Here is a 14,494-nt window from a genome sequence, read left to right on the forward strand (position 1 = left end):
TTCGGCCGCCATTGGATATGGGCGGAAAAGTTTTTTTTTAAATCTGTGGTTTCTGTATCCTCTTTACGCTTCGGTTATTTATCTTATATAACCGAACTTATATTGGTTATGTATCTTAATTCAATCTTTGAATATAGTAGGATTATTAACGCCTCTTGAAGTTTAAAGCAAGATCTTTATGCCTGTCCGTCTGGCTCTAAGATCACACTAATATTAATGAATGCGGAAGTATGTGTGCTTTTCACCTAAACGGCTGCACCGATTTCGATAAAATTTAGTTTGGAGGTAGCTGAAGCTGTTGTCCGACTAAGTTAAAGGAAAGTAATATTTTTGCAGCTATAACCGATAACCGATATATAGACAGGTGAAGTTTGTTGCAAAATTGCGTTTCATATCAATGTTTGGTTTGCTTTACAACGAAAACCTGACGAAAACCCGAAAAAATAAACTTCTATCCCGAATTAGCAACATTTCAAAAAACCGTTCCTTCTTGAACACGTCGCAGTCAAGTTCAAAAAGTGTACTCAAAATTTTCACTGCACATGCTTTTTTAATGCGTTTTTCTCCATAGGGGAATTATCCTCCCTATAAATATAATACAGCTTAAGAAATCCCCGTGGATCCGCACATCTGCACGGCATTTGTTGTCTGTGCCTGTGCCCCCGCGTTGTTATTGTATTTAAAGATGGCCGCCCACACGCGTTGTGTCAAAAATGGAGGGAAAGTTTTAAGGTTATGTTTTTGTTTTGTTAAACTAATTTTGTGCGATGACTCGTTTATTTTTGTTTGTAATTAATTTTGGTGAATGGTTTAGTTTACATTGGAGGGGTTTTGTAGAGTAATGTTGTATCGAAAATTATGTTTATAGTTTTCAAATTTAGTTTGAATGGTTTTTTCTAGTTTTTAATAGTCTTCTAATGCTTATCTGTATACCAAATTTCGTCTAAATCCGTTCAGCGGTTTTCGCGTGAAAGAGTAACAACAGCCAAACATATTTACAAACTTTCGCGTTTAATATTAGTAGGATTGCTGTTCCGTGATAATAAACGTTATAACTGTTGTCCAATGATCGTCAATGAGTTGACAGCCGCGTCGATAAATCTAAAGATGTCTTGTAATCCGAATGTTGGCTTCCAATGTTTGTGCCAAAGTTAACACAAACATTGGTCATAAGCTGTGGTCACAAGTTACATTACTCCTCGCGCTAACGCTGACTTACTCAAATGTATTGAACTGACAAGTCAGTCACGTCGCTTGTCGAAAAGAAATCACATTACTACCCATACATTTTGAGTTTTCAGTTCTAATGTTATGTTACATTTCCTGGGTTCATCTGGTCATGTCCGTTCAGCATCGACCAATTGATAACTTGATCCAATATTTGCTCCAATGTTGGCGCCAATATTTTCTTTAACGTTTGACCAACAAAATTGGTCCCAACATTGAAACTGGGGTTAACAGTTAGTGGTATATTGCTACAGATTTCATTCGCGTGTCAAATCATGAAGCGTGACGGAGCGAACGCGAAACTGCAGTCTGGCGTGACGAGAGAAAGGGACAGAGCTATATGTTAGAAAGAGATAGCTTCGTAACGAAAGTCGAAGGAGGTTATAGTAGCAGGAGATGTAATAATATCTGTAGGGACTTTATTTAACCTGTACTTTAGAGAACTTCTGGATAAAGTTATGGTGAGGTCTTAAAGGGCTGTTGATCTTGTGGAAGAGAGAGATAGCACGTTAGACTGTATAGCGGTGTCTCTGTTACTCAATTTTTAAATAATTGGATACTTTTACCCTACAGAGAAGCAAGCATAGCTCAGCTGAAAACCTTGTTTTACAAAGCAACTGCCTATCTTACCTTCAAAACACATGAACTGTAAAAAGTACATGAAATACATTATGAAGTACGTAAAAATATATTTGTAACAAAAGCTAAGTCAGTTTTGCAGTTGTCAGAAATCCTTACAACGTCCAATGGTGTTGTCTGGCTTCGTAATCTATTCAGCACTTTTTGAGCCCAGATTAACATGTTAACACACAAAAATCAACGCAATTGTTCTTTCAATTTAATTAATCAATTTTAATTCAATTACATTGGTCACCAATTATAAAAGAAGATTCGGATTTCAATTCCGACATTCCATTCTAAACACGAACAATTGAATAAAAAAATATAATAGTAATATCAAATCACATTCGAAATACGAAAATCAATTAAATCCCAATAAAATCGGAACCGTTTCGGAGCGAAACTAACTGAATAATTGAATTAAAAAAAAAACCGGAGCATGGAATTGAGCTCGTCTGTCCGTCATGCTGGATAATCTTAGGTCTACGACCTGGCAGAGTAGATTACGCCGTTGCCTTAAAAAAAAACCTTACAACATTGTTTGAATACTTGTGTAAGGAATCTATGTTTTATGATGATCTTTCCGTTGCCATGGCAACGTGGAAAATTACGTTTTTCATACTAGTATTTAAAAAATGAAAAGTTTTTGCGTTTATAATGTTGTTGAGGTAATTTTTGGATCTACTGCTTATTTTACTAATAGTTACCATTAGTAATAGTTACCACGTTATTTTTTAGAATCGTTGGCTGTATATTAAGCCCAAAAGCCGCCTAAGGAGTTGGGACTGAGCAAGTCTTATGTAAATTACAATAATGTTATTAAACTTTAGCATTCAAGTTAGGTGTTTACTTTATATGTAGGAGGTTTAATTATCAAAATGACTCGACCAATAATGGAATTTGAGTAATTTAATACGTAAATAATTGCTATCAAAATGATAAATGGTGTTATGTATTGCAATTACCTAATATGTATTAACAATTTCGTTGCAATTATTGTACAAATATTGCTGCTTTTGCAAAATAAATAACATAGCTACAATGCCCTTTTTTGTGTCAGATTGTATATTATATTGCTTATTAACATATGAAAAGGAAAAATTTCATTCTAGAAATAGATGTTTATAAGAACGAAACTCTAAGAAAAACTTAGTATGTAAATATGTGGAAGGCTAGATACAATATCGTACAATCATTCACCAAGTTTGACTAAAGTGACGTAATGTTTATCGTCTATGTTTAATTACGTACATACTTGCATGATTCTGTTAATGTAACTTGTCTATGGTATTTGTTAAACAATAATAAAAGTGAAAATCATACTACTGAAATATAGTAAGAGAATTTAATGCAATTTAATTGAATACAATGCAATTTAATTACATTTTACAGAATATAAAACAATTTAATTGCTTTTTAACGTATGTAATGTAATTGAATTTATTGAATACAATACAATTTTTTTGTCACTGTAATGCTTTTAAATTTATTGCGGTTCAAGAAATAATTGAATGAATATTCTAAATATCGGCGAAGAACTTAACACACTCGTTGATGTAATAGGATTTTCGTTAAATGCGGGGGCGTTCGCGACATGTGCGACCCTTATTAATAGCGGATCGAATTCAACCCCTAGGGGTTTATCTTAATGCAATTTCATCCCAATATGACTTATATTTCTGTGTTTATGAGCTTTCGATGACATATACATGTTTTTGAACTACATATAATTTTAATATTTGTATGAAAAGTGTTTGAAACCTTAATAATGACAGAATATCGAGTTTTTCTTATGTCTTCTTTACTGCTATCGCGGCCCAATACTACGCATAATGCTCTCCTAATCTCTATCACAGACATATTTAAAACACACTAAATAACTGATCAAAATTTCAAGTGAATTTCATTCAAACATATGACGTCACAGTCACGTCATTACAAGCATTGTTTACACGCGTCTTTCATAGCATTTGCGATGTGCGCCCGCGCATACAATCGTTACACGTCATTCGTTGTCTTCCATTGTTAAATTATTGCAATGATGACGTATGTAGGTAATATACAAAGAAAATTGATCTAAGAAGTTTTCATCATCTTCTCATCTTGGTTGACGTCAATCTGTGGGTATAAACAATGTAACTTTACATTGGTATCATCATCGTCATCATCAGCCCGTATTCCTCCACTCGACATAGGCCTCCCCGATTACACGCCATCGAGATCTATCTTCGGCTGCTCGCATCCAAATCTAATATAGAAACCTGATGTATGTGAATGACATTCATTCCATTTCGAAAAGTGACGTGACTTTGACTTGTCAGTTCAGTATATTGGAGCGATTCAATACTCTTAACAATGTCGGATAAAAGCAATGCGGTTATATTTTTATCAAAAGTGTTGACTACCTTCATACCAAATTTCATCGAAATTCGCCCATTCGTTTTGGCGTATAAAAATTAGAAACATACTTTCGCACTAATAATCTTTGTGTGATAGCAACAGCATTTTTGACCTCAACAACGTACTAAGAAAATCAATACATTTAAAAACCATAGCACCCAGTAACCATAGGATCTTACAAAACTATAAACTGTTGATAATGTACATCCCGCCGGATGCGCAAGCGCAGCGGTGTGGATCTCCTATCGAACGGTTGACTTAGCACAAGCGATTATCGATTCTATTGTCTTAGTAATAAGGGTGGTTTGTTTTTTGTATTGTTGTACCCATGTACGATAGTGTACTAAGGGAGTCACGTGTGACTGAGTTTTCTTTTTGGATACGTTAGAAAATAGAATAGATTTTTTTATCATTTGATACCGGTCACTAGATATTCTTCATCGTCCTAACCTTTTCCCAACTATGTTGGGGTCGGCTTCCAGTCTAACTGTATGCTAAGTACCAGTGTTTTACAAGGAGCGACTGCCTATCTGACCTCCTCAACCCAGTTGCAGGCAAGACGATACCTTAATTAGACTGTTTGTCAGACTTTCAAGCTTCTGACTACCCGTAACGACTGGCATAGATAGATAAATAACCACTTTAAATTGCCTTGCATTAATACGAGTTATCGTAAGTAACGATATAAAATATGTATCATTTCTTTTTATCGAAAAGTTGATGTACAACCTGGTGTCAGAGTTTAAACCGCCCGTAGACATCTGACGCGACGCAACACACCCTTGAACAATTATCCAGTATTCCGGTCTACACACGATGTTTTCCTTCACCGTTTGTCAGTAGTATCTTAGAATAATTAAGAAAGTTCTTACAACTGTGTAAACGTCACATTGATACTTTTGCCTGCGTTGAAATCGAACCTCCACCTCTAGCGCACAAAACCGTGCATGGAATCGCAAGACTACAATGACATTTCAAAGATTAATCCAATTTAAAGAAGTCCTTGATAACGAAAGATAAAATCGCGTTCAACAGCCAGTTTATAATATAAGTTGATTATTATTTAGATATTGATGATATCAGTAAAGGAGAGATTTAAGATAAGATTGTGTTATATAAACCTTCGCCTCAATTTCATGTTTATAAAGTATTTTTTTAAACGACTCCCGCACTGAGGAGATTAATCCTTGTATCGCGGGAGGATTCACAAACATTCAAGTCACATGCCCAAAGACACCCAGACTCAGGACAAGCATTCGTGGATCACACAAATATTTATCCTACGCGGGGATCGAACCCGCGACATGTTGCGCACAGTGTGTTTGGCGAGGTGACCACAACCACTCGGCTATCCGATCATATCACTATACTTTTCTTAAAAAAATACTCCTGCACTGAAGCATTTAATCCTTCCGTCTCGGGGTATTTACAAAAATTCAATTACAACAATGACAGATCAATTGTCTCTGTATTTGTGTCTCAATAACCTTTGTACCAATCACTGTCAAAAAAAAAACTACAGCCAATAAATTAATTTAAAGAGATGCGCGCGCGCAAATGTCACAGCCTGCGTCATTACGATCTTCCTGGTGCAATCCCACGGCTATGTTTAGTTGTTTGACGTCATTACCGATCTAGATATCTACGAATAGAACCTAGGTTTAAGACTAGACGCGTTTTATTGACTAACAGACTGCGCGAGAGTATCTTAGTATTGTTGTTTAAAATAAAAAAAAATTGTATCAAGTTGGGACTTTTTTTCTTTACGATATAGATCTAGTTGAAGGATAAATAACTATAAGCTAAAGAAAATAAAAAATCAAGAGAAATTGTCACCCAACAAAGTCATGACCGGAGCAACCGTAACTTAACCTCGATTTTTATTTTTATATTTTTTTCTTAAAGCGGGAACAGAAATACATACTGTCTGAAAATTTCAACTTTTTAACTATCACGGTTCTAGAGATATAGCCTAGTAACAGACAGACGGATTCCGAAGTCTCGATATAAGTTATCAGTTTTGAACGGAACGCTAAAAATCTTATATAAACTACCGTAACGCCAAAAATCTTTTCTTCTACATACTACCCCAATAACTTCAAATCAAACCAGCTGATATAAGGGGAAACAGAAAACCAGGTGCTCTCGATTCGGAACTCCAAAAAACTTTCGAATATAGGGGAGCAACTTCCGCCGGATATAAACGATTTTATCTTTAGTCTATGGTGTATTGGGAAACTCGATACCAGAGATTTTGGGTAAAGTGATTCTTTAAATGGATATTGTTACATGTGGTTTTGATTAGGGGTTGATGCAATTTTGTGTATTTTCCAAAAAAAAAAAACCTATTTTTACACGTATTGAAATTTTAAGTTAGTTTAAGTCCGATTTAGGTATTTTTGCTTTAGTTTATGCAAACTATGGTGCGAACTCACGCGCTTATTACTTATTAAAGCAAAGCTGGATGTCATATTAAGTATCCCATCTTAAATCTAAATTGTTTGAATTTCAAACAAAAAACTACTTAGCCAAAGTTGATCGGATTAAACGACAGCTTATTCACATTTCAATGAAAAAAAAATCAATCAAATCGATTCTTTCAGTCCGAAGTTCTCAGGTCAACAAAATTCTCCGTCGTTTTGGAGTCGGTCGAAAATTACTACACTGACCCAAATAGCGTAACTTATTCACCCCATATTCAACCCCATGTAACAGCCATACATTCTCGATACATCTGTGTTTATTAGCAAATATTCTCAAGGGGTTGAGCTTATAATAAAATGCCTATTGTTGTTCCAAAGAGGGTTGTTCTTATGTTCAAGGGAGTTATCTGGATTAAATGTATTTCAATGTCATTCGCTTTCTATAATAATATTACGAAGTCGCTTAAATTATTTGGATGCAGAAATTGGAGATTGCTTTTTTTTAAGATGGCAATTTGTAATGTTTTTAACATTTTTTTGTATTTTAAGATAAGCAGAATCATGGTTGATTTGAAGCGTATTAAAGTATCGTATTGAAAACTGTTAATTTTTTCTTTTAAGTATCCATTATCTCTCGATTGAAAAATCTTTTTTTTAGCGAACTATCTGTTCTAACAATTCTGATGCTAACTAACAAGTGAAAATCAGACGACAAGCTACATAGGGGTCTTATTCTCAACACCTAAAACTACACTCAAAAACCGGGGTGGTCTATTCTCAAAACTACTTTTATAAAGTATATCGCGTCGCTCGTGTCGCGTTACGTCACTTCCTATTCTAGAGGAAGTGACACGTGCGGTCACAATGCGTTCCCCTTGGCTGGTGGAGGGTAGAAGTGGTGTTTAATGAGGGTAGAAAGTTATAGTCGAGAGCTCTATAATGTAAAGTACGGTTAGAGATATATTAAACCTACATCTTTTAGTCTGTGTCAGACAGAGGGTTGTTTTTTGTAATATTCGTATTTTTTTGTGGGCTATTGTTTGCAGCTTCCTCAGTACTTTCTACTAATATTATAAACGCGAAAGTTTGTATGTTTGTTCATCTTTCATACGAAAACTACTGAACGGATTTAGACGACAAGATTATCACATAGATTAGTTGTTTCTCGATTTGATGTTCCCGTGGGATCAATTTCATTTTTACTCGTGATTCTTTCGACTACTTAACACAGATATTTTTAACATACAATTTATTGATGCATAGATTTAAACCGAACTATTTGTGTTTCTAAATACGATGGCTCGTGCGATCTGTAAACACAAATATTGACAATTCTTACAATGATCACACACGTTTACATGTCTGACTAATCCATACAAATTCATACACAAACATCCCGTATAACAAATGTCACACGACTGTCATGTTGACAGTTTAGCCATGACTGCGTGCCTTCGACAATCGGTGTTTGAATCTCTTTCGATTGTTGATTTTCTTTGTAACAGCTCTAATTTTAAATGTGGCTATCGAAAGTTATAAACAAATTCGAAAATATATCAAGTATTTGAAGAATGAAGTGTAATTGTGGTTTATCATTCATAATTTGTAATAGGTTGGAAAGATAATCGTTGTTTTCCATTCGCAATTTGTCATATAATCATCTATAAAATCATCGTTGTAAAGAAAGTTGTTACGAAAAACAACTCTTAGATATTCTTGCATATTTAAAAATGAAATATAAGAACTGAAACTGAAAAAAAGATCTAAATTTATAAGATATTAATTCATTTCTTTTTTAATTAAACACACATTCAGACGCAAGACTTACTTTGAAAAGCACTCATCTAAAGATGTCCCTATTTATTAAATACTAATTAACGATAAAACTACATTATATATATTGAGAATTTATATTAAAGTACATATCAAAGAAACTACCCTTATTATTAAAGAAACATCGGCGCGTAGGCAAGCTGCGCGTACATCTGCCGCGCAGGTGACGGGGCCGCCATATTAGACATATTACGAGGGGTCGTACAATGGCGGGCTTAGGGGAATCTACAAAGAATTGTGTTCAGCACGCTCGTGTGTTGGATTTTAAGTTATAACTGCATTTATGTGCGAATATAATGCTTTTACGTCCATGTATTTTGCGAATTATCAAAACCGATTTGCGATAAGTTTTGAATGCTGAAATTTGAAGGATGAAAGGTTTTTTGACAGATTGAAAATTTCGTACTAATGATTTAATGAATGCTTACAGAAATTACTTCTTGGCTACTCATTAAATACTCTTAAAACGTAGAACAGTCTCTAATACTGAAATTATACTATATTACAAGACGAATTATTTTTGATATTTTTGATCTAAGTATACAGCAAACATTCGATCAGAAAGTTAATTTGTTTACTTAACCAATGTTTTACATCTCTTCTTTTCTCATAAAACACTCTTAAAATTAAAACACCCTTTAATCATGAAATAAAACTATACAAAGACGGCTTCTTATTATTCTATTTTTTTGGTCAAACCACAAAGACTCGCTCCCAAAAGTAATTTTTTTGTTCAATAAGTTACATAATTATAACTAAATTTTCTTCTCCCTCGTTACAGCACCCCGTACTTCGTGCACCGGTGGCACCCCCAACAACCTCCCCCCCCTGGGTTTCCACTCCATCCACGGTGAAAACGTGAGGGTCTCCCGCGATGGCTCCATGGCGCGTCGTGTGGAGAGCTTCTGCAAGGGAGTGGCCTTCAGCGCCAGGCCCGTTAGAGTTAATGAAAAGGTGGGTTTTTGGGATTATACTTTTCAATGTTTGTCATAGTTCATAGTTGTGTATTTTTGGTGATGAAATGTGACGTGAAGATTAATAAGGTATTTAAAATTCTTTATTCAGACATTAAAAGAAATTGTCCAAAAATTACACTAAACATTTATCTGTCTTTAGTAGAAATCGTTTTCAGTACGAAGACTGGACTTTATTTTAAATTTAAAGACATTTTCTTAACTCCTACTGCTTTAAACTAATCAATATACTCCATATTTCCAGGTTTGCCTTCGCTTCGTCGAGATCTCAAACAGCTGGAGCGGCGTCATCCGGTTCGGGTTCACGAGCCACGACCCCGCCACCCTCGCGCACGCCCTCCCGAAATACGCCTGCCCCGACCTCACGAACAAACCAGGGAACTGGGCAAAGGCACTCGGCGAAAGATTCTGCGAGAAAGACAACATCCTATACTACTACGTCAACTCTTCTGGCGACGTCCATTTTGGAATCAACGGGGAAGATAAAGGCTTGTTCTTCTCTGGCGTGGACACACGGAACCCGCTGTGGGCGCTGGTTGATGTGTACGGAAACTGTACCGCGGTCCAATTCGCGGACCCCCGGGCCCCGAGCCAGAGGAGGCACAGTCCGGTCGAAGAAGAGAGATTAGTCAGCAGTATGAGGGCGTTGTCTGTCGACGAATCGTTACCGCCGCCGAGATATCAAAACCCTCTAGTGCCTCTAAGCTTGCACAGAACTAAAGGGAGAAATGTACAGTTTATTAACGATAGGGGTGTCGCCGCCAGAGCTGAGGCGGAATTCTGCCAAGGATACGTGTTTACTGCTCGTCCGATGCGTCCAGGACAGACTATAGTCTTTCAAATCTTGGCTACAGAGCCCGCGTATGCAGGCAGCCTGGCTATTGGGTTAACGTCATGCGACCCAGCGACTCTACGGCCGTGTGACTTACCCGATGACGCGGAACAGCTGTTAGACCGTCCTGAATACTGGGTGGTTAGACGCGACGCCGCCAATGGTCTCCGAAGGGGGGACGAACTAGCTGTGACCTTAACCACTGACGGAGAGGTCAGGGTCAGCAGAAATGGTTCTACGCCAGTCACAGTTATGCATGTTGATCATACGCTCAAGTTGTGGGCGTTCACGGATATCTACGGTGCTACGCAGAAAGTCAGGATGCTGAGCACTCAGGTCCAGCCGTCTCCCACTCCTCCGCAGCAGTTGAGGGTCCTCACTGGGTCAGCTAACCAGATTACTGCTGGCGCTGGTGGGACCGTCCTGGTTGTGAGCCTGCCGCCTCAGAATGGACAGAACTCGTCTAATCAACAGAATCTGACGCTTGCGAGCGCGCACTATATTGAGGTGATTATTTAACTTTACTATTATATATGTTGTATGATGTAGGTGTGAGTTGTTGCTATGCACATTGTATTGTGTCTCGCTCTGACATAACGTTTGATGTGATTTTTAAGTTGATCACTTGTTTCATTGTGGGACATAAGAAATATCTTGTCTATAATAGATTAATTACTTTTAAAAAAACATCCACTATTAAAAGACCCAAAAATAACCAATATTTTCCTCCTTTCCAGCCAATCCAAACGACATCACAGCTCTGTCTAACAGGACTACCCATCAACCAGCCGTCAGCGTGCTATCAGCAACCACCGCGTCCAAGGTCCGACCAGTGCTCATCATCCAGCCAAAACAACTTGAACGAGCAGGTCCAGTTACCTAACGGACACTCAGAGCCTTTGAGACTAGCCGACAGACTCCAGAATGGACCGTCAACGAGCCGTCACCAGCCGATCTACTCCGTCATCGGAGAAGGTGGCGCCACGGGGAACCTCACGGGAACCGAATGCACTATCTGCTACGAGAACCCAATAGACTCCGTACTATACATGTGCGGGCATATGTGCATGTGTTACCGATGCGCCGTCCAACAGTGGAGGGGAAAAGGGGGCGGCCAGTGCCCTCTGTGCAGGGCCCCAATCAAAGATGTTATCCGCACGTATAAATCCTGATGTGCTTTGCCAAAATCGTTTTTTAATCCAAAAAAAGTCTCTGTATATATTTGAATTAGGTAGGTTGAGTTTTTGTTGGAAACGGATTGAAATTCGATAGGGGTTGAAATGACAGAATTGAGTTTTTTTTCTGATTTTCCAATCCGTTTTTTTAACAAGAAATTATTGATTAGTAAATAATATATTAATGTTAGTAATATATAAAAACGGTTCGCTTGTAGATTGGTTATTTATTTCGGAGTTAAAACGGCGGCGGTAGTGGCGTAAGATAGATTGGTGATTTAAATTATTTGATTTGTAACGTTCTGGACATTTGGCACAAACATTGGGACCAACATTCGTTCAATAGATACAGTTATGTTATACCAATGTTTGAATCAAATTTACTAAGCAGACTTATTTTTTGATAATCCTTAAAACCGTTCTCTATTGAATATAAAATGACACTCAGGACAAATTAAACCTAAGGAATATTAATAATAATATCGTAAAAATGTGGACATTGAATTTAAAACTACAATATTTTTAAAAATCTATCCAGGAATAATCTTTAACCTATTTCTCAGTTATTAAAAAACTGGTTTAACTCTTCTCTTCTATTTTCTTTTATTTGGATCATATTTTTCGAAACTGGGGGTTGAGTTTTGAAACAAATAATGTTCACATTTTATACTGTCTAAAAAAAATGATTAAAATTCAGTTTCAATGAAGACTTTTCAGAAACACATTTTGACTAAACAACTGCATTGCAGAAGAAATACTCAGACTTATAATCGACTTAGAAGTTATCAAGGGATGAAACATATCATAGGAATTTCATCCCCACTTATATAAGTAGGTTGAAACCCAGCCCCAATACGAGGCTTTACGATGTATATAAAGTAGTTATGCTAGTATAAGTTAAACGTTCCTAGTTATTAAAGCTATAAAAAATAGCATTCAAAAAATCTGTGTAGAATCGTCTTTAAGATTACGTGTCCTAAAAAACTTGAGTATTGACAACATATAAAATGGGGTTGAAATAAAAAAGTATTTGAATGTTTTAATAGTGTTGTCTCTTTCCAGCATACTGAGTTCATTAATAAAGAGTGAAATAAAGAGTGATATCAGAAACATTTGAATTTTTGTTTTTAGGACACGAATCTTTACTATATTAAAATACAATGGTTATTTCGTCCATGACACTATCAATAAGCATTTAATAATTAATAATAATTCAAAAATTATACTTCTGTTTTAGTTCGGAAGGCAACATTTTTAACTTTAATTTGAAAATCTCATTTTATAAACGCAATATAGCAAAATTTGCACAATTATTGTTATTTTCATTATAATTTATATTGCATATGCATTAACGCACAGACAAACATTCCTACCATCATTGTTTTGATTGCTATTTGCATCAATAATTTAGTTTGATTTGTGCATGTGACTTGAATATTTGTGAAACCCCCGCGACACAAGGATTAAACTCCTTAGCGCGGGAGTCGTTTTAATTTTTTAGAATTTAATATTTGACAGTTTATACTACATTTAAAAATAATGTTGTCTTTTGAACTAACTAAGGGTCTATCACCACGTTTTAAAGTGACATTATTATGTTTGTATAAGTGTGACAGCATTATGCATGGTATATAAGTCTCTTTCACGCCATAATACTTTGACATGTGACGGTATACCCCTGAAATGTCAATGAAAACTTCAAACTAACAGCTGTTAGCAAGAACGATGCATACTGTCTAAAAAACTCAGTTTTGAAAATGTAATGTGGCTTAAAATCAATGTTAAACAATAATAAAGATTATCAAATCATATATACCACTGAAATATAACAGTCGTTTATTTATTTAATACTAGCTTTTCGCCCGCGTCGAGGTCGGTTATGTCGCGTTTCCAAGAGAACTCTTCAAAAGTCCGGGATAAAAACTATGTTCTTTCTAAAGGTCAACTTCATTAATATTGGTTCAGTGGTTTAGACGTGAAGGCGTAACAGACAGACAGAGAGACAGAGTTACTTTCACATTTATAATATTATATAGTAAGGATGTTTTTGTATAAAAATATTATTTATCAATTTTAAGTAAATCTTGTGTATGTATCGTTTTTGCGTATTTCTAAGTTTAGTCCAGTTTTCATTAACAGTTTCAAAATTGATTACAGAAAATAAATGATAAAAAGTGAGTTCCTAAAAATGCCTCCGTACAATTTTCTTTGAACAATGCAATTTACGATTTCAAGGATTCAAAATGGCGGATGACTAAACGAATTTTGACAAAACAATCGTTGCATTAGAAACCGATCGAAAATTTAGCCTACCGAAGCTGGTAGAGAGAAACTACCACGCTGTGTTGCCAGTGTTAAATTTTTTAGATCGATGGTAGAATTAGGAAGTTGTTTCGGACGCATTTTACTACTATACCGACAATAGTTATTGCTGAGCTTTAAAACTTGAATAAGTTTCATTTAATTGTATTAGTGGCTGGAGTACCGCCTAGCTGGCGACTATTAGCATAAACCGACTTAATAATCTATTGTTAAAGTAGTAAACATTATAGATGGTTCAACTCATTTGTGCTCGCGGCGTTATGTGTGCGTGCGATTGACAGCGACTGTTAATTATGGGAGCTTTAATGTGTGTGACAGTGACACACAAATGAAAGCTGTGTACACAACGTCAGTGTGTATTTACAAGGGCTACACACACATAGCAACGCTTGTATAAAATTGACTTGTCTAAGTGTGTGTATCATTCCTAATCAGCTCAAATTTTTGAAAAGCAATCGTAAAACATATCATTTTCGACAATTCCTGATTTTTGACTGTTTAAAAAATTGTACGATGATGCTTCATTTGAAATGTGGTCTTGTTTTGATAGATATAAAGTTGAAATTCATTTAAATATGATTGAGTGAGTCGTGGTTTTAGAATTTCAACTTTCGTTCTTCAGATATAAAGATTAATTTCAATTGAAATGCCTGTCTTGAGTGTGTTGATAACTTTTTTGACATTTCC

At 36.0% G+C, this 14,494-nt stretch overlaps 1 protein-coding gene across 2 annotated transcripts in view; it reads left to right on the plus strand.

The window, feature by feature from the left end:
- The window catches only part of LOC113492321 (protein neuralized), a 49,691-nt gene extending 36,728 nt beyond the window's left edge, over positions 1 to 12,963 (plus strand). For both annotated transcript variants that reach the window (XM_026869775.1, XM_026869774.1), the window contains exons 2-4: positions 9,286 to 9,458; positions 9,723 to 10,817; positions 11,048 to 12,963. In XM_026869775.1, coding sequence (XP_026725576.1) covers positions 9,286 to 9,458; positions 9,723 to 10,817; positions 11,048 to 11,482 — 1,703 coding nt within the window. In that variant the 3' untranslated portion in view covers positions 11,483 to 12,963. The remainder of the gene's footprint in view (positions 1 to 9,285; positions 9,459 to 9,722; positions 10,818 to 11,047) is intronic.
- Positions 12,964 to 14,494: the final 1,531 nt, after the last annotated feature.

The sequence above is a fragment of the Trichoplusia ni genome, chromosome 3, assembly GCF_003590095.1.
Source record: "Trichoplusia ni isolate ovarian cell line Hi5 chromosome 3, tn1, whole genome shotgun sequence".
Lineage (NCBI taxonomy): Eukaryota > Metazoa > Arthropoda > Insecta > Lepidoptera > Noctuidae > Trichoplusia > Trichoplusia ni.